The sequence below is a fragment of the Phycodurus eques genome, chromosome 13 (assembly GCF_024500275.1).
Source record: "Phycodurus eques isolate BA_2022a chromosome 13, UOR_Pequ_1.1, whole genome shotgun sequence".
Lineage (NCBI taxonomy): Eukaryota > Metazoa > Chordata > Actinopteri > Syngnathiformes > Syngnathidae > Phycodurus > Phycodurus eques.
The window spans coordinates 1090398-1111749 of NC_084537.1; the positions used below are offsets into that span (position 1 = coordinate 1090398).

The following is a 21352-nucleotide window of genomic DNA, read 5'->3' on the forward strand; positions in this document are numbered from 1 at the left end:
TGTCGCCGATGTTGCGTGTGCTTCGCGGTTCCGCTGGGACCGCAACCGGGGCCATGACCCGCAGCAACTCAACGCGAAAATACAAAACAAAACAGTGTGACAAATACGACACTGGATGATCTGATGAGCAAAAATGTTGCTTTAAACTTAAGCGTAGCAATAGAGGATGTCCGCTCCAGAGGTGGGTAGAGTAGCCAAACATTGTACTCAAGGAAGAGTACTGTCATTTGACAATAATGTGACTCAAGTAAAAGTAAAAAGTAGCCCTCCAAAAAATGACTTTACTTGAGAGTAAAAAGTACACAGTGAAATAATTACTCAAGTACTGATTAAATAGTGAGTAACTTCTTTCATTTTTAACCACAGCATGGACATCAATTTAAAAAAATTACGGTCAAAACGACCAAAAAAACTTACTGCAATTTACTGCACGATGTTTTCTCAAATTATAAGTGAGCTGAAATATCCACGTTTGGGCAAATTATAAGACAATTAGATCAATGGTAATTCATTATTCAAAGTCTCTTGTAACACATTTTAAATAATAGGCTATAGCTTTCAATGTGCAAACCTACATTTAAACCCTCATCCACGCCTTCATTAGATCTTGTCTGTACAACTGCAAACAGTCTCCACCTAGGGTCTACCTACAAAAACCACAGAAACGCCAATACATCCAGAACTCTCCCACATGCCTATTCACACGTACTCGGACCTGAAATCACTTTATCCCTACCTTCCACAAGCTCCACTGGCTCCCCATCCCTCAGAGAATCCACTTCAAAATCCTCCACCTGACCTACAAAGCCCTACATAACCTGGCCCCACTCTACCTGACACCCTGTGCTCCACTAATGCACTAATCCTGTCCCCTCCCATCTGGACAAAACACAAATCCTGGGAGGACAGGACCTTCTCCATTGCTTCTCCCACCACCTGGAACACACTATCTAAAGCCATCCGGATCCATGTTCCAAAAAGATTATCCTATATACTACGGTAATGCGGAGTAGACTTTTTGCATAAAACATTATATATATATATGGTTGCACTGAGCATTATGTAGGTTCATCCAATTCATGCTGACACACACTTTCAACTACACTGTAACACAAACCTTAAATTCACTACTGCTTGAATGACTGAGTATTTACTATGCGTTCCTTGATGATCATAAATGCTCACAAATGACACAAAGAGCTGTCTTAATCCACAAAGCAAATTGTGTGTTCAAACAGACCTTTGCTGATGTCCTGGTACTCGAGCCACAGTTGTCTCTGAACCTGTTTGTTGGGGTACCAAATAGTACAGGACTCTTGAAACCCATACATAGCCTCTTGTGCATAGTGGTTTCCGAATTCCTTTAGGATTGATGCAAAGTCGCCCCGCTCCGTTGCCCCATCCAGTGAATGGATGGCTGAGCTGAAGGCTAAGAAGAAAATGAGAAAGATAAATCAATTGAATGAAAACAAAAAAATACAATAAACATATTGTTAATCATTTAGATTGTTTTTTTTAACACGCAAATGATATTAAATTAACCCAGATTAGCCTTATATTTCTTCTTTTATTTTAATACATCTAAGTAGAAGAGGAATCTGTTTGTGTCCCTGTATCACATTTATTTTTTGATGTTAGATCACCATTTATATATTGTTTTCATTCTTTGAAGGGGGCATATTTTGCCAAACCAACTTTTTCTAGTATTTAGGATGTAATATTGGCTTTATGGTGTCTTAGTAAACATGTGAAATATGAATTTAATCATCCACGCATTGCTGAGTTCCAAACGTTTTTCTGCCGAGAGGCCTGAAATCAGGTCATTCAAATTTCTCAAGCTTATCTACGTCACTAGTGAAGATCTCCGCCTTCCCTTTCCGCTCCCGAGCCAGGGCTGTCGACATAATAAACACGTGTGCTCTCACAAGTGGGTAACCAATCAGAGGAAAGGGGGCCGTCTTGGTAAAATATGGACAAAGCGGATACAAAACTGGGTCAAACAGAAGTTGCTGTCAGAGGGGCCTTTTCTGGACACTCGTATGGCAACATGACGGTGTTTTTTTCAATGAAATTGATACTTTTATAGTAAATCCATGTTAGAGAGTCACTCTATGGAGGTCTAAATAGCCAAATATGGGACCTTTAACATATTCCATACTTCTGAGAGTTACTGACTGCGATGTGGACTTGCATTCAGGGTTTTCTTTAACTGAAGATAAAATGTCCGTTTTGATATTTCATGAACTCTGTTCCAAATGTACGCCTTGATGTCTGTGTCAGTGGGTCAACTTTACAGGTGCAGCTGCGAGATTTTGAGAACTCTTTTGTCTTGATTTGAAGACAGACAGCATGAAATGTGATTGAACAATAAGCAATTAATCTGTCGAGACTACAGTTTAAACAATCATTCTAAATGCTTGAGTAAGAGTACAAAGTTGGGAGTGTTTTAGATTAATATATGATCTTTCAAAATTGTAGACTAGATTCAAGCTGATGGGTGTGGTATTTTTCCAGCTTGTCTGTCGCTTAGACATGCCCCCTGGGTATTTAAACTTTGGCTCCCGCCTCTTCTCTTTTGGTTTTTTTCTGTTGTGTCCTGCTTCTGTGCTGTCCTGGCGTCTAATCTCACCAGCCACGGGGTGGCCTCGGCCAGCAGCCTTCCTTTTCTGTTGTCCTTCGGTGACCCAGGCGCCACCACGTGCGCAAGCGCCCACCTCAACCAAGCCGGCGGTGCTTTCGATCGAGGAAGCCGGCCATGCGGCTTCTGTCGCTTTTCCTAGCCACGATCGGTTGGCGGAACCTCAGCAAGCAACTACCGGCATCCCGGTATGTAGCCATCCGTTTTCTGTACCGCTTATCCTCACTAGGGTCGCGGGTGTGTGACATTTTTTCTAGAGTCTTCAATTAACCTACCATGTGGGGGGAAACCGGCGTACCCGGATAAAACCCACGCAGGCACTGGGAGAACAGAGAAGTATGAGGCAGATGTGCTAACCAGCTGTCCAGCGTGTCGCCATTTATACAATACACACCACACACACACACACCATGAAGTAGTGGTTGGCATGTGTGACTCACAGTTGAGATGTCCTGGATTCAAATCTGTGCGTTCTCCCTATGATTGTGTTGATTTTCTCCTCATACTCCGGCTTACTCCCACATTCATGAGACAAGACATGCAGTTAGGTCAGGGGTGCCCAAACTTTATGGCTCAGGGGCCACATTGCCGTAAAAAAATTGTCATGCGGGCCAGCATTAATTTTACATGCTACCGATGAGGGGAATGCTTTTTTGTATTTTTATTTTACTGTTTTACTATGCTGTCTGCTGCTAGGTAGATCTTATAACTGCCTGACCTGGATAAATGAAGGTTAAAATAAAAATTAATGAAATGCAAAATAAAGTATCCATCCATCCATTTTGTGACCCGCTTCTCCTCACTAGGGTCGCGGGCGTGCTGGAGCCTATCCCAGCTGTCATCGGGCAGGAGGCGGGGTACACCCTGAACTGGTTGCCAGCCAATCGCAGGGCACATAGAAACAAACAACCATTCGCACTCACAGTCATGCCTACGGGCAATTTAGAGTCTCCAATTCATGCATGTTTTTGGGATGTGGGAGGGAACCGGAGTGCCCGGAGAAAACCCACGCAGGCACGGGGAGAACATGAAAACTCCACACAGGCAGGGCCGGGGATTGAACCCGGGTCCTCAGAACTGTGAGGCTAACGCTCTAACCAGTCGGCCACCGTGCCGCGCAAAATTAAGTATTTTTATGAAATTTGACTCAAACTCAAACTTTATTCATCAGAATCAACAAACAACATGTTTGCATTAATGTGAAGGGTGATACTGAGATCTTGACTGCAGTAAATGGGGCAGGTCTGGCTTAAAAGCGGTGGTTGTAATGCGCAATATGTCACGCAGGTGGGAGTCACTTCGTCTTGTCCTCACGCGGTTCTTATTCATGTTCATGACTGAGAATGTCTTCTCACACAATGTCGAGCCAAACAAGCTCAACATTTTCTTAGCAAATGTACGAATCTCTTGGAACCTGTCTTTATCCAGCTGCTGGTAAAAGTTGACAAGAGGGAGTTGTTGGTACCGGCTACGACACTCCGTGTCACACTGCAGCTCAATGAGCTCCAGCTGCAGCTCAATGAGCTCCAGCTGCAGGTGGGCTGGAACGTCACTGAGATCCACGGAAACGGTTTGGCACATAGAACTTTTTGGTGAATAATACAATGGAGTTCTGTAGCTTTACCTCCTTCTTCGCTTACTTTGTGACACACTAGGGTTGATAATCCACTGTGCTCGCCAACCATGGGAGGTGCGCCATCCGTAATAATCCCCGTGATTTTATTCCACTTTAATTTTATGTCATGTACGGCGGAACAAACAGAAGCAAATAAATCTTTCCCTCTTGTTTGGTCCTGAAGGCTCTGGAGGTCTTCACGCACGTTCATTTCACTGTCCACTCCTCTAAAACAAAATCAGTAACTGAGCGTTGTCGGATGCATCCGTGCTTTCGTCACAGGCTCACGAAAAAAATTCAATCTCCACTCCTTTTGCGTCCAACTGTCTCTTAATATCAGAAGAAACTTCTTCGATCCTTCGTGACACAGTGCTACGAGCCAGGAAAACATTGGCGAACTGTTGCTTTTTCTCAGTACAAATGTTCTCCACCATTTTCATCACACAGTCTTTAATAAATTCACCCTCAGTAAAAGGTTTGCAGTGCTTGGCAATCAGCGTTGCCACCTCATAGCTTGCCTTTGTTGTATTTTCATTCGACTCACTGGCTCTTGTGAAAAAGTGTTGCTGTGCCGTTAAACCAGCTTCCAGTTGCTTCCATTTTTCACTGCGTTCGTTCCCAGTCAACTTGTCGTAATTAGCGTGTTCCGTCTGGTCGTGCCTCTTTATATTGAACTCCTTGAACACAGCCACAGTCTCTTGGCAAATTAGGCAGACGCAGTTGTTTCTAAACTCAGTGAAAAAATATTCAGACTTCCATTTGTCCTGGAAACGTCGGCCCTCGCTATCAACTTTCCTTTTCTTACTTCCAGTTGCCATTTTAGAAATGCGCAAAACACAGATCATGCGCAAAACGGCCCCGCGAGAGTTCAGCCACAAGGTTACTGCCATCCTGTGGTGAAATATAAAATTGCGCGTGTATTTTGTACTGCCGGGCCACATATTATTGGTTTTATGACAGAGGCTTCGGGCCAGTTGAAATATGAACACGGGCCGGATTTGGCCAGGGGGCCGGACTTTGGGCATGTCTGAGTTAGGTTAACTTAATTTTCTAAATTGCCAATAGATGTGAATGTGAGTATGAATAGTTGTTTGTTGAAATGTGCCCCGACAATGGCTGCTGACCAGTTCACACGCAACACTAATGAGGAAATGCAGTAGGTGTGTCGATGGATGAATGAATGGATGGATGGATGTTGAATGTGACACATTGATCAAGAGATCAATATTGCTATGTGCTGAGCCTTGATGGGCAAAAGTGCAACCACGGTTAATCATTATCATTTCCTAAAGATCTGGTATTAATAACACAACTCCCACACGGCTTCTGCTCTTATTTCCCCTCTAAAATTAAATTAGGCCTCCACTGAAGTGAGAGACAGAGAGCTTTATGCGGATGAGCAATGGATCGTTTACTTTCAAATGTAAGACCGCTGAAATTGTTACCCCTCTAGTGACTTTTGAAATATGATGAGCAGAAGAGGGAAATGGCAGAAACAGAGAAGAAGGGCAGAGAATGGCTTCTGGATGAACAAATAGAGTATATGTGCCCCCAGTGGCACAACCTATAAGCTACAGCATTACCACTGTAAATGCATTAGCGCAGCATCGACCAGTCTCGTCACTCTGCACTATTTGCATACCTGTTGTTGACCAATAGTGGCCACTCATGTGCTTGACAACAATCTGGACCATTTGCACAATTGTCACTGTTCCAGATTATAGCACTACTAGTCACTTTGAACTACTGAACTTTCCAGAGAACTATCCGCAACATTTGCATAATTGTCACTGTACCAGATTATTGCACGATTAGTCACTTCAAATCTCTCTGTCTCTAAATTGCTTGAGGGCTCTGTATCATTTGCACAATTGTCACTGTATCAGCATTACCACGTTACTGGTAACCTTTCATTGCTCAATGACTCTCCATATTGTGTTTTTTATGTCCGGAGACAAATTCCTTGTGCATTTTTTATATACTAAGCAAATAAAGATGATTCTGATTCTTATCCTGTCTTTCCTTCATATTTCAGCTCTCGTGACGGTGACACACACTTGTTTGCCAGTGTAACAAATCATCCGCTGTTATGATAAGAGGCTAACTTTGTTGTGTCACATGACAAACAAATGACAAATATTGTCAACAGGGCTGCATTTTCCCTCAGAGAATGACAACCTCCAGCATAAAAAAAGTAATTTTTTTTTTTTTAACAAAAGATAATTTATTGTCAAAAGCTGAACGGTTTACCTTGAGATAAGACCCACTGATTGAGTTTGACGTGGTACTGCACAGAGCGAAGACTCCAACGCTGCACAAGGGGGAAGCCAGACACTTCACTGTAGTTCACCATGCCTGCAATGACATAGAATAAACACATGCATTATAATGGATGCCATCTTCAGTATAAGATAAAGTATTGCGAGTGCACTTCACTACTTCTACTACTATAAACCCTTGCAGAGAAACGTCAATGCAAAATCTTCACAATGCACTGGATGCCACAGCTCAGTGCCAAATCACAGCCTTGTATATCAGTCTTATTTTACCTAAAGAACTGGAGAGAAATTTCTATATACATGTAGATTCATTGGCAGAAGAGAGAGGCATTTTAAATTCATTGATTTAAGATCAAACCAAGGCATAAACGGCAGCTCACCGTCAAGATGGCGCCTACCAGTGTGGTCGCCTCGGTAACGCGCTCTCTAGTATTGTCTTTGTTTTTGTGTTTTTCGTCCGTCTTTGGAGACTTTACACGACTCACTTACACAAGGGGAGACCTGCTAACCATCAAGGAGGCTACTCCGGACTTTCTGTCACCAACTTTCGAAAATCCGCTCAGTTTTTTCCCCGAGTTACTCACCGGAGCGGCGTCCGCGGTTTTCGGCGTATGGAGGCGGAAGCGGCGCCACAGAGGGAAACGAGCCGGCATTCAGGTGAAACTCCGCAAGAGAGGACACAGATTGGCGTTCCCGTCGATCCACCTCGCGAATGTACGCTCCCTACCCAACAAAATGGATGAGCTTAATCTTCTGTTAAAGACCAGTAAAGACTTCGGACGTTCCGCGGCCATGTGCTTCACGGAGACCTGGCTTTGCGACGCTGTACCCGATGGCGCCGTCATGCTTCCCGGCTTCAACATTCATCGAGCGGACCGCGACATGGAATCATCGGGGAAAACAAAGGGCGGCGAGATATGCCTCCATATCAACGAAAAATGGTGTACGGACGTCACGGTGCTCAGCACACACTGCAGCCCGCATTTGGAGTTGCTGTTTTTGAACTGTAAACCATTCTACTCGCCACGTGAGTTTGCACCGTTCATACTGGTTGGAGTCTATATTATGCCTCAAGCTAACACGAACGCCGCATTGCTAACGCTCGCCGAACAAGTCAACGAAATTGAAAAAAAACACCCGGACTCACCCCTCATTATTCTCAGGGACTATAACAAGCTAAACTCAACCACGAACTCCCTAAATACAAGCAGCACATCGACTGTCCTACCAGGGAAAATAATACTTTAGACCACTGCTACACTACGGTAAAAAACGCATACTGTGCTACACCTCGTGCAGCCCTGGGCTCGTCTGATCACTGCTTAATTCACTTAATACCGACATACAGGCAAGAACTTAAATGTGCGAAGCCTACAGTGAAAACAGTCAAAAAGCCAATGAAGCAAAGATGGAACTTCAAAGCTGTTTAGACTGCACAGACTGGAGTGTCTTTGAAAATTCAGCTGGCAGCCTGGATGAATATACGGACACTGTCACATCCTATATCAGTTTCTGTGAAGAGGTTTGTGTACCAACAAAATAATTTCGCACATTCAACAACAACAAGCCGTGGTTCACTGCTAAACTTTAGCAGCTTCGCCAAGCTAAGGAAGATGCATATCAGAGCGGGGACAGGGCCCTGTATAATCGAGCTAGAAACCAGCTGACTAAAGAAATTAACATTGCAAAGAGGATCTATGCAGCAAAGTTGAAAAAACAGTTTAGCGCGAACGACTCTAAATCGGTCTGGCATGCATTCCAATCGCTGACCAATTACAAGCGACGATCCCCCCAAGCTGAGAACAATAGCACACTAGCCAACGACTTGAATACCTTCTACTGCAGATTTGAAAAGGACAGTTTCACACCACACACCCACCCGGCCGCACCCGTGACCACAATCACACCTCTGACTTCTGCGTTAACCATCCATGAACAGGATGTGAGACGCATCCTCAAACAACAGAAGATTAACAAAGCGGCAGGACCGGACCATGTGTCCCCATCCTGCCTCAAAGTCTGCGCGGACCAGCTTGCTCCAGTCTTCACTCAGATCTTCAACAGATCTTTGGAAATGTGCGAAGTTCCATCCTGTTTCAAACGCTCCACCATCATTCCAGTCCCCAAGAAACCTGCAATCTCGGGTCTGAATGACTACAGGCCTGTCGCTTTGACATCTGTGGTCATGAAGTCCTTTGAACGTCTCGTGCTGGACCACCTCAAGAGTGTCACAGGTCCCCTGCTGGACCCCCTGCAGTTTGCCTACCAAGCGAACAGGTCTGCGGATGATGCAGTCAACATGGGACTGCACTTCATCCTAGAACACATCGACAGTGCAGGGACCTACGCGAGGATCCTGTTCGTGGACTTCAGGTCAGCGTTCAACACCATCATCCTTGAATTCCTTTCAACCAAGCTTCTCCAGCTCAGCGTCTCACCTGCCATCTGCCAGTGGATTTACAGCTTTCTGACAGGCAGGACACAGCAGGTCAGGCTGTGGGAGGCCACCTCATCCACACGCAGCATCAGCACTGGGGCGCCCCAAGGTTGTGTCCTCTCTCCGCTGCTCTTCTCTCTCTGCACGAACGACTGCACCTCAGCGAACCCGACTGTCAAGCTCCTGAAGTTTCCAGATGACACCACTGTCATCGGCCTCATCAAGGACGGTGACGAGTCTGCATATCGACAGGAAGCGGAGCGGCTAGAGCTGTGGTGCGGCCGACACAACCTGGAGCTGAACACGCTCAAGACTGTAGAGATTATCGTGGACTTCAGGAGGCATCCTTCGCCACAGCTACCCCTCACGTTGTCTAGCTGCCTTGTGTCAACCGTCGAGACCTTCAAGTTCCTGGGAATTACAATCTCTCAGGACCTGAAGTGGGTGACCAACATCAACTCCGTCCTCAAAAAGGCCCAGCAGAGGATGTACTTCCTGCGGCTTCTGAGAAAGCACGGCCTGCCACCGGAGCCGCTGAGACAGTTCTACACAGCGGTCGTCGAATCGGTCCTGTGTTCTTCCATCACAGTCTGGTTTGGTGCTGCTACAAAAAAGGACAAACTCCGACTGCAACGGACAATCAAAAATGCTGAAAGGATTGTCGGTACCCCCCTACCCACCATTGAGGACTTGCACGCTGCCAGAACTAAGACAAGGGCGTGCAAAATCCTCTCGGACCGTCTGCACCCCGATCACCAGCTCTTCCGGCTCCTTCCCTCGGGTAGGCGCTACCGATCAACGCAAACTAGAACTAGTAGACATTCCAACAGCTTCTTCCCTCTTGCGATCAACTTCTTAAACAGCTAACCTATAATTCCATTACAACAAGCTGGAAATTTTTTGACTTGAGTTCGTTGTCACATTTCTGTGGGGCCAATGATGTATTACTCGTGCACTCACTGTAGTTGTCTCGCCATGCTGCACTATTTGCATATACTGGCCACTCATGCCAGAGTAGCATCTGCTCCATTTGCACACTGATTGAGGAGTATCTGTAACATTTGCACAACCAACATTGTACCAGATGATCGCACTACTCGTCACTTTAAACCGCATACACTCCTTGAAGTCTCGGCGCCCTTTGCACAATGGTCATTGCACCGGACTATTGCAATATTAGTCATTTGAACTGCTCTAAGTGCTAGAGGACTCTGCATCTTTTTGCACAATTGTTTTTTGTCAATGTCTTTATGCCTCCAAAGTGTTCTGTAAATTGACTGTCTGTTGTACTAGAGCGGCTCCAACTACCGGAGACAAATTCCTTGTGTGTTTTGGACATACTTGGCAAATAAAGATGATTCTGATTCTGAAATGAAACACACAGGCAATGTGAATATTTAGATATAGGCAGAAAAGGGGTTTTCGCCATAAGATGATAGTGTAAGTTGCCACCCGCTTGGAAAAAAATTATAAATTCAACATCATTTTACATAACTTGCACATTTCAAATTGGCTGTGCACTTCACATGCTTATTCATTTGCCCTTTTAGCAAAAAAAATAAAAAATAAAATACGAATAACAGTAAGTATTGTAGACGCCTTAACTATTGTGCAGCGCTGGGTTGATGCACAGGCTAAATATGAAGTAGTTGGATGGTGCATGTTGTACTTGCAACTTGTTGTATTTACTGAGTTACTTTGAGAGGATTTGCAACATTTTTAGGACACCAGAAAAAATGCAATTCTAAAATTGACCATGCAGGTCGATCTAGATTCAAGCAACGCAAGTTCCAGCCAAATGACTGACAGGTCTCCAGGGCCTACATCACAGATCAGCTGGCTGACCCCTCCTGCTTTCTTTAGAAAGCGTGGCATGCGTAGAACTCCACGCTGTAGCACTGTGGTATCAGTGTAAGAAGATTTCCCTCATCTGCCATATGGTCCAGATGTGTCTTCACATCTTGCCAGTCTGGCAATGTTTGTACATTTTGTATGGCTTCCCACTGGGACCTGGGGCTGGATTGATCCACACAGCTCTGACTGCTTCCCTGACTTATGTCGGGGTCAGCTCTTTTGTGTTGAACTGGGTGAGGACGTAGGTGGTGGGTCCTAGTGCACTTCTGCCCCAGCATCCAAATGGATTTGTGATAAATGCGGCACGCTTTAGAAGTCCTTTCTCTGCCCCTTCTTCTGTGCCACTCAAGATGTCGGAGGGAGTTGAGTTTATGTACTTTTGTGAGGCCTGGTCTTTCCTCCTTTGTCTCCTTCCTGTACCGCAGCTCAGAGACTTCAATTCTACCACGCAGGTTTGGCCAGCAATTTATTTGGTTTTTGGTTGTTTGATGACAAACTTCTCTGCCCCGATACTGATGATTAAGGTGCACATAAACTCAAGTCACAGCTCTGCTGGCCCCCATGATGTTACTTCCAGGACAGCGTTCTCATCAAACTGGCGCCATACAGTCCCCTTGTGCAGCAGGAAGTAAGACCTGACGATGAAGCGCCAATATGCAGAGCTTGGAGGTTCTGGACACTGCGGGGTGGCTATGGGTCCTGGTCCACCAGGATCTCACCAGGGACAGTGCTGGCCACTGCCTCTGTGCGTTGCTTGACTTGTCTTCTTGAGCAACCCATCCTGCTCTGGTGAATCCTCATACTCTCAGATTCTTGCAGGTTTTGCTGCAAAAACAGATTGCTGTCATCGTAGGTAGTCAGTTGCTCAAGTTGCCTGTCCATTTGGCATCTTTTGGCACTCCTGGGTGCTCCATTTTGGAATCTGCAGCTCGGAGTGCTGACCCCTCTGCCCCAGATGTTGTGTCTCCGTGCTGTACATTGTCTCTCCAGTTGTCACCACGCTGTTCAAAGTTGTCATTCAGACTTTCCTGATAAATCGCTGGCCAAGCCAGTCTATAACTAGTTAATGGAAAAAAGTTAAGGGTGTGAAAAGGCCACAGAGCAGCACGCAAGGATGACCTTTTATGTATCCCGTTTATCAACATGGCCCATTGACAAACAACTTGCATCTTAATTGCAGATACAACAAATTAAAGCCATACAAATGATTAACATGCACATATGTAAATATAAAATTTTGCTTGGCAGAGTGCATCTCCATTGTGTACCACGGTGTAAATGACTAATGTATGTTTTAAAAGACAAATTTCACTTTTCACATCAACAATTATAGATAAAACATGACGTGGAGAAGACGCATGTTAATGAGCACAACCCGGACTTAATTTTTAATCTTCTAACTTTCTCTTGGGTGATGTAAGCACAAATGTCATTTACAGAGGTTTTTAATAAACGGTTGTGAAGCTGGAGTTATTCAGATGGGAGGCCTCGTTTGTTCAAATAAGAGCCAAAAACCCTCATACATATCCTGAACTTCAAGATTATCATCATTTATGCTCGGCCATAAGCGTAATGCTTGAATATAAATAAGATCATCTCTCGTAGCAACTGTGTGCTACTGCAGCTGTGGGATTAAAGCCATATATCACTCTGAATGCCCTCAACATGCTCTGTTGCACACCCAGAAGGTGTCTCGATATTGTTCATAACTGAGACCTATTATATGCTGCAGCCAGATGGGGAAAAAGGCAAGCAACACAGAGGGGTTGAAAAGAGCAGACATATTGCATGTGCCAAACAAAATATAAAAAAAAGAAGAAAATGGCAAAAATGAACACAGTCTGCCTGAGCGTTAAAAAGAACATGAATTGGAAATGAAGTGTGACAAAAGCTATGGCTATTCATTTAGGCCAGTAAACAGGTCCTCTGGATTGATGCTATGAAAATGCAACATTTGGTGAGAGTCAAACATGACCTAAGAAATTGATGAATAAGTCACTCAGTGATATTCCAGCATTGTCCTCACCTTCAGCTACATCCATTTATCCCCTCTTATGGGAAGTAGCTCCCCGGAATGACGCATAGAATCCCCGGCGAAAGAGAGAGTACACCACTACATAACCTTCTATTGCTGACCCCCAGATCCCTTAGTTAAAATGAACAAGTCCAAAACACATTGCACTGCAGCATATTCTTCTTCTGGCTGAAAGGCCTTGTCTCCCTTTTAGCCCTAGGGTGTTCTGCTCTCATTCTCTGGCACAATGATTAATTTGCCTGCACTTCACTTTGCAAACACCCCAAGTTCATAATCTCTCTTCATGTAGACAGTGTAAGGGCCTTGTATAGAAGCGTCTTGGCTTGGGCTCTTCAGTCAATTCCAATATCGATCCATCCACTTTCTATCTTGTGTATCCTGTTGAGGGGCACAGGAAACTTGAGCCTATTCCAGCTGACTTTGGGTGAAAAGCGGACTACACCCTGGACCGGTTGCCAGTTAGTCACAGGATACATAAACACCGTCACTGAGTGTGAATTGAACTCACACTACCTACATATACGTCAGGACGGATGGATGGAAAGAGGGAAACTCCTACGTCTAGCTCTTTCCAGAATGTCTCTTTCACCTCTAGCTCACATCCTACCTGTGGGGCATAGCCACTAATCACATTATACATAACACCCTCAATTTCAAGTTGGAGCCTAATCATTCGATCTGATACTCATTTCACCTCCAAGACATTCTTCGCTAACTCTTCCTTTAAAATAACCCCTATTCCATTTCTCTTCCCATCTACACCGTGGTAATATAATTTGAAACCTGCCTCTAAACTTCTAGTTTTATTGCCTTTCCACTTGCTCTCCTGGACACACAATATATCAACCTTTCTCCTAATCATGTCAACCGGCTCGCAAACCTTTCCTGTCATAGTCCCAACATTCAAAGTCCCCACATTCAGTTATAGGCTTTGTGCTTTCGTCTTCTCTTTTTGCCTAAGAACCTACTTTCCATCTCTCCTTCGTTTTTGACCCACTGTAGCTGAATTTCCACTGGCGCCTTGGAGGGTAACGGTACCGGTGGCGAATGTTGTTAACCTGGGCCTCGACCGATCCGGTATGTAATTCTTTGTATGGCAAAGTTTTAAGCCGGATGCCCTTCCTGACACAACCCTCTGCATTTATCCGGGCTTGGGACTGGCCTACAGTTTCCACTTGTGCCCCCCGTAGGGCTGCATTCTACCATTGGCCACTGTACAGTGAGGGATCCTGGTTAAAGTAAGCCATTTTAAATTAAAAGAAAAGCTTTTCCAAAGGCAGACACATTAGCTAAAACGCAGCAGGCATAACCTAATTTCAGAATAGTACAAGGAGTAACGATTAAATTCTTCTCCTGAAGTCTGTCAGTCGACACTGTTAATGTGAAATCGTGAATGGGATTTTAGGATTTTGTCTGTATGTGTGTGTGTGTGTGTATATATATATATATATATATATATATATATATATATACATACACACACACACACACACACTGAGTGCTGCTACAAATCCTACTTTGCGGTTTTTCACCTTTCGCGGGGGGTTCTGGTCCCCATTAACTGCGAAAAATGAGGAAACACTGTATTTGGTAATAAACGCCATACAAGTTACAAGAATGACATAAACCTGAACCAGTACCTTAAATATCAGTGTTGAGCTTGAAGCCACATTAAAAGGCCTAGTTGGTGCACACTTAATGAGCCAAATAAGTACTTAACATGGGGGGGAAAAAGCACACCATTCTCAAGTACACTTCTCTTCAAACTCTGACAGAAATTGAGGTTAGGGAACGTTACTATTTAACATTTTTATGTTTTCCAATCGAGTTTCCTGTTAATAAAATGTGGTTAGTAGCGTAATCAAAGTCCCTTAATATTAAAGTAAGTAATTTTGCATTGCTTCAATTTATGAATAAAGACAAAATAAATTAAATATTAATACAGGTTCATATTGTCATGGTCTATGTTTTGGTTTTCTTTTGTTTCATGTTTTCCCTGTGTCCCATGTTTTTCATGTCGTGTGCTCATTTAGTTATTGTGTCCACCTGTTCTCGTCAACCTTCTACCAATCAGCTTCCCTCCAGCCACTCGTGTCTTGTCCAGGTGTTCCTCGTTGTCTTGCCAATTTGTGTGTATTTAGTTCCCTGGTTTCTTTCAGTCCTTGTCGGATCGTTGTCATTGTCATATATCAGATGTTAGTAGTTGTCATAGCCCATGTTTCCTTATCCCGTCATGTTTCTTTGTTACTTTTTTATTTTGATGTTTGGATTTTTGTTGATTTAGCGTAACCACCTTGATCCTTGTTTGCTTTTTTTGTAAATAAATTGTTTTTGATACTCCTGCACTCCTGTCTTGCCTCCCTGCTTACCTGCACTTGGGTCTTCCATGTTTTGCCTTGCCTCCAGTGCCCTCAAAAAACCCCAACATGATAGAATGAGCGGGAAGCACATGACATCACCCTGCACGCCACCAGTTTGCCTCCCAGTGCCCCCAGCCTGCCAACCACACCTACCCTCCTCCATCCAGTAAGCCCCATCGGTCTTTCTTCCCCATCCTTTTCACCAGTGTCCCCCACTTGTCCTAGCTATTCACCCTGTCCTACCATTTTACCTCCATGTTTTTTTAGATTCCTATTTTTCCAGTTCCTTCCCTAGTTCTTCTCGTCCTAGTCAGTTTTTGTCACATTTTCCCTTTTCCGACCCCTGCGAGTCCTGAACTTTACTTGGGCACCTGTTTGGGCATCTATCCGGGACTTCCGCGTGGTGGCCAATGGAGGCGCCCAGGTAAAGGTCAAATTTCGTCCTCCATTTTTTCTTCCCCTGTTTCCAAGTTACTTAATTTTTCACCAGTTTCCACACCTCGTTCCACCCTTCCCAAAAAGTCCCGTCCATCCAAACCTGCCCCCAAGTCACCTCGTTCCAAGCCTTTTTTCGTCACCTTGTCTCGTACCACCAGGTTTTCCTAGTTCACCTTTCCAAGTTCCTGTGTACTCTGCCCCTGTCATTTCCTGTGCTCCCAAACCTCAATGGCGGCAGGCTGAAGAAGCGACTGCAGATCCCGTTCCCGCTCCTCGGCAGCTGCACGTGGAGGCAAAACACGGAGGACCCAAGTGCAGGGAAGCAGGGAGACAAGGCAGGAGTGCAGGAATATCAAAAAAAGTTTGAATTTCCAAAAAAGGCAAACAAGGATCAAGGAGGTCTCGCTGCATCAACAATGTCTTTCCAAGATCAAGGAGCATTCTGGTGAAAATCAATCATTTTAGCTTGCACAACATAACAGAAATCTCACCCACAAAATTCAGATGAATCACTTTTCTGTGGCTTATGCTCGACCCCCCAGTTTTTTTTTTTTTTTTTTTTTGTCCTCTTCTGATCTGACTAGACCTGATTCAGATCATGTCCAAAGACTTATTCTATGTTCTACAAAGAACCATCATACTGTATTTAGAATAAGGTCATTACTGTAGTTGGGTTATTGCTGTCGATGTGCTGCAAGCAATATTCATGTGCACCTGATAGAGTATGGCAGGTGTGTTCATTAAGTTTTTCCTTGTAAAAATATCCACCGAAATCTCATTAGCTGTATGCTGATACCCACATAAACAATATGCCTTGCAAACCTGATAATTAGGCTGGCAGATGTGGCTTGTAACCACTCAAGGTGACACATTTTCTATTTCTGCTGCGCTGAAGAAAGGCGAGGGGGGACCATTTTTGTCAGCAATTTGAAGTAAGATGCCAAAAAAAGTTCAGCAGATACCTCTGAGCTTGTGTGGTCATGAGGCCATGTGCTTCAACTTTAATTATGAGGGACTTGGGGAGAGAGGGACTCAGGGTTGAACTATGAATCACTGCCACTCTGGCTGCCTCCAAAGCCCCATTCTACTGGTCTCAGAACTGTCCAGAGGTTTTTCCTCTCATTAAGTAAAACATGTCCCAGTGCATGAGATGACAGCTGACATCACATTTTTATTTCATTTTCAGCTGATTCCAAACCTAATTGCGTCAAAAGTTTTGGTAAGTGATGACGACAAGGAAATACAATTCATCTTGCACCACACTACTCCTTCGAAACATTATCAGCCGACAATTAATGTGCCCAAAATACATCTTGCTACATACATAAATTTGGATTGGCAAAATAACAAAATGATTGCCATTTTGCTCATTTTGAGTAAAATCACTTACTAGAATCGTAAGATCACAATCAAGAATCTACCTATTACTTCGGAGTCTTTATGATTTTATCATTTATTAATGCTACCCAAACACAGATAAAAAATATATTTTCCCAACAACTATCACGATAAACGATGACGTATTGTTGATATTTTTTTATGCCACTGATATAATGTTATTATAGCGCATAATAATTCAAGTACAACCGTTTTAAGAACAATTAACCCAAACTCAGATAAAAAAAAAACCAAAAAAAAACTTCTTTCTCCTGATGCTGCGTCATCAGTGTTTGAGGAAGCTATTTATCTACTTTTCTTCCTCAGAAACACGCTTCATCTTTGTGAAAATGGGACAGGTAGCCTTGAAGGTATAATGGAAAATCTGCACAGCCATATACAAAACATGCCCATAACATCTGAGTTCAGGGAACGTAATAAGTACCTTATGGGACAGCGGTGTAAGGACGAACTGATGTAAGTGATGGGTTCTGGATGTCCTTCTCATATCGCTCAAAAAAAAAAAAGACACAAAACACAACTACCACTGTGTCTTTGATACATAGACTTGGACGAAAGTAAAATATACAGAGGTCATATAACAACCCAAGCCGAGCATTGGTCGACTGAACATTTGCATTCATACCTCGAATCTCATTAGGTCTAAAATCAACACCATCAGCTGGGAACTAACAGGCATGAACGTCTATGTCAGCGGAACGTCCAGTCCCTCTGAGCCTCACCCTTTAGAACCATGCTGTGACAATGAATTGTAAAAATGATCCTGTCCAATTTGGTCCAGCTAATTACCTGACATTTAACACATAAAATGATGGAAAATCCACCCAATAAATTATCATTTGAGGAAAATAATAATATTTTTAATCGAGCTTCATGTGCTCAGCAGCTCAGACCAGAAGTTGTTGATAAAGAGACTGTTCTTACATACTGTGTGAGCATAAAAAAATATTTCATCATAAGTCTCCTCCGAATATATAAAATAACTTTCCCAGTGCCACTAAAATAGATAGATTTTTCAAAATGAGACCCAGGATGTACTTGTCTGGAAAAAATGAGTCCCTCCAACTTATCATGACAGAGTACAGATACAGTAATCGTCCGCTATATGACGGTTGTTGCTTCGCGGTCCCGCGATATTGCTGGTTTTTATTTGTACATTTGTACAGTGTTTTTGTGTTATCTATTGATCTTGCTCTCTCTCAATATATTATGTTTCAGCCTGCCATGATTGCAAATGTTTGAGGAAACATTTCCCCAAAAACTAACACGATAAACGACAGTATCCTTGATGTTTTTTTTAATGCCACTATATAATAATATTATAGCACATAATAATTCATGTAAATCCTTTTTAAGAGCAATTACATTTCAATTCTAAAGAGCATTGACATTGTAATGTAGAACAATAAATAAAATATCTTGGATAAAATAACAATATAAATAAATCAGACTCGGGCTCTGTTTGCAAAAACTACACTTAATCAAATATTAAACATTTGGCACATATGTGTAGAGCCATTAACCCACAAAAGAGACCCCAAAATGCAAAATTTGAATGAAAAAAATAAAAATCAACACCATGTATGTACTCAAAAGCATTTGGGATTTGTCACTGTTTTGAAATCTGATAATATCAGATTAATATCACTGTTGTTTTTTTTACTCTTTATTTTTTATTTATTTTATATTGTATTGTTATTTTATTTTGTTGTGTCATGTACTGTATAATTTCTGCTGCCCTTTGGCTTTTGAAAAAAAAATAGATTTGATCTCTCAATAAGCTTTTCCCTGGTTGAATAAAGGATGAAATATAAAACAAGGCCTCCCCTCAAGCTGCTGGACTGTGGTGCGAGACCTTTACATGTCAATCCAATGACGCTGAAAATGAGTTCACTGAACTCAACTACTGACTGTATATTCAGAACGTGTGCTGCTGTCCTGAGTTATGGTTTATACCGTATTTTTCGGGCTGTAAATCGCAGTTTTTTTTTCATAGTTTGACCGAGTGTGCGATTTATACCCGGGAGCGATTTATATGTGAAATTGTTAACACATTATTATAGAATTTCACATGTTATTTTCACACTGACAACCGCAAGAGCGGGCTCTAGGCCTGTGCATCTGTTCCTGCTACTTCTGTACCTCTGAACATGTATCATTTCAACATTAGCGGCAACTTATAAAAACAACTGAGAAGGACTGAACAAAAATGGCATCGAAAAGAAAATTATATTCTTTAGATTACAAGCTGCAAATAGCGAAATATGCAGCCAAAAACGGTAATCGAGCAGCAGAAAGAAAGTTTGGAGTGAGTGAGAAACTTGTCAGGGACCGTCTCTATTCTATTTTTATTTTAAATTGCCTTTCAAGATGAAATGTCTGTTCTTGGTGTTGGATTTTATCAAATAAATTTCCCCCCAAAATGCGATTTATAATCCAGTGTGATTTATATATGTTTTTTCCTTCTTTATTATGCATTTTTGGGCCGGTGCGACTTATACTCCGGAGCGACTTATAGTCCGGAAAATACGGTAAACAGTTAACTTTCCCGTGTATGTGTGCGGGTGTTATGTGAGGAACACACTCACACGAGTCCGAGCGCTGACGTTTTAACAATGGTTAGAAGAGGTTGACTGAGGCTTTTAGCTCCAGCCCTTAGCTTGCTAGCTCGTTAGCCTGCAGGTTAGCAAATGCAATAAACCGTTAACTTTCCTTAAAGTGTCCCAGTTGTGGTTGTGTTGCAAACGCCGTTCTGCCAGCGGCCTGCTGCGTCCTGGCGGGTGTTACCGCAACAATGACAATTTATTGAGTCCAAAAACTCCTGTGTCCATTCTGTGGAACAATAACCTGTCCCGCTCCGCTGCTGATTGGCGAGCACCAAGGATTCATACTTTTGATTCGATGTGCATAGAAGCGCTTCACCAACACACGCGCACACGTGCGCGCACGCACATACATAGGGCGGGTCTTAAACCATGCGTCTACAACGCAGAATGAATATGCTTCAAGCGTCCCTGTTAATTTTTGTGCGTCACAGACGCGGGACGCACATCATACGAGATCCCTGTGGATATTATGAATGATGATGATCATGAACTAATTTATTTTTATATCGTTAGTTTTCCCCATTAGAATTAATTGAAATGCCATAATGCGATCCAGCCCTTCCCCCAAACCCCCTCCCCAATGTTGTCTTGTGCTTTTATTTAAAAATATCATAAAAACACAATACAACCGAATGTAAAGAAATAAACCTGTTTGACAAAGTGTAATTATGGGACAATATTGTAATTATGGGACAATATTGCAGTGGTCTCATTTTATTTTGATTTTTTTTCCTGAGCTGAATTTAAACAAAACACGCACACACACCCAGAGTGAGCCTACAGAAGAAGCACAGTGAGAACACAAAAAAAGGCCCGGCTTATTGTGTTATTGCTATTTTAGGTGGATTTTGTCTGGAAAAAGTTTGGAGTAAACACCTGTATGACAATGACCTTCCCACACTGGGACCAATTACATGAAGGCCCGATGAAATATAGATGATGCGCCGTCTCTGTTCTGACACGTGTGAACGCTCATACAATCGGGAGTATGCAGACAAGCAAATGGGAAAAAAACCCGAGGGAAACCAGGTTAAATACGAAAAGATCAGAGGAATCTAATATAGTTGCTGCCGATCAAAGCCTTGATGAAGACAACGCTGCATACTCTAATTAAGAAAAGAACAATACATATTGAGCTTGACGTCCTGGGTTGTCTGTGATCAATTCAATTCTAATCAGGGCGCTACATGTTGAAATGCACTGATTGTTGCGCTTCATTACCCTAAACTGCAATCTGGACCACTAATCATGTTTTATTAATGGTCAGAAGATGACTTTGGAACAATTGGCACTTAACGCTGTGTCTTAATCTTTCAGCATGAATGCCAAAAGGTACTTTTGCACGCTTTGCTCAAACCCAGAAAAAAAAAAAAACTGCTATCAGGAAATCACCTTTCATGCAACAAGATTTACTGTATTGAAACTGACCAGCAAAAAGACCTATTGCAAAATATTATGAGATTTTACAAATCTAAAAAGATAATAATGCTGAGTTGATCTACTGAGATGATAGAAATATGTTTGTAGTTTTTAGTATGGTGCAGTGCAATACAGCAGTAATAAATAAGCTTGAATCAGTTTTCTTTAAAATAGAAAAAAACAACTTAACTAAAACTGAACATTTAAAAAGTAACATGTAACACTTTAATAACTCATTGATATTATCATTTCAAAAAATGCTATTGTCATACA

At 42.8% G+C, this 21352-nt stretch overlaps 1 protein-coding gene across 7 annotated transcripts in view; it reads right to left on the reverse strand.

The window, feature by feature from the left end:
• Positions 1 to 21352, reverse strand: part of astn1 (astrotactin 1) — a 272558-nt gene that overhangs the window by 109975 nt on the left and 141231 nt on the right. For all 7 annotated transcript variants that reach the window (XM_061693365.1, XM_061693361.1, XM_061693360.1 and 4 more), the window contains exons 16-17: positions 6504 to 6608; positions 1241 to 1429 (exon numbers count right to left, since the gene is read on the reverse strand). In XM_061693365.1, coding sequence (XP_061549349.1) covers positions 1241 to 1429; positions 6504 to 6608 — 294 coding nt within the window. The remainder of the gene's footprint in view (positions 1 to 1240; positions 1430 to 6503; positions 6609 to 21352) is intronic.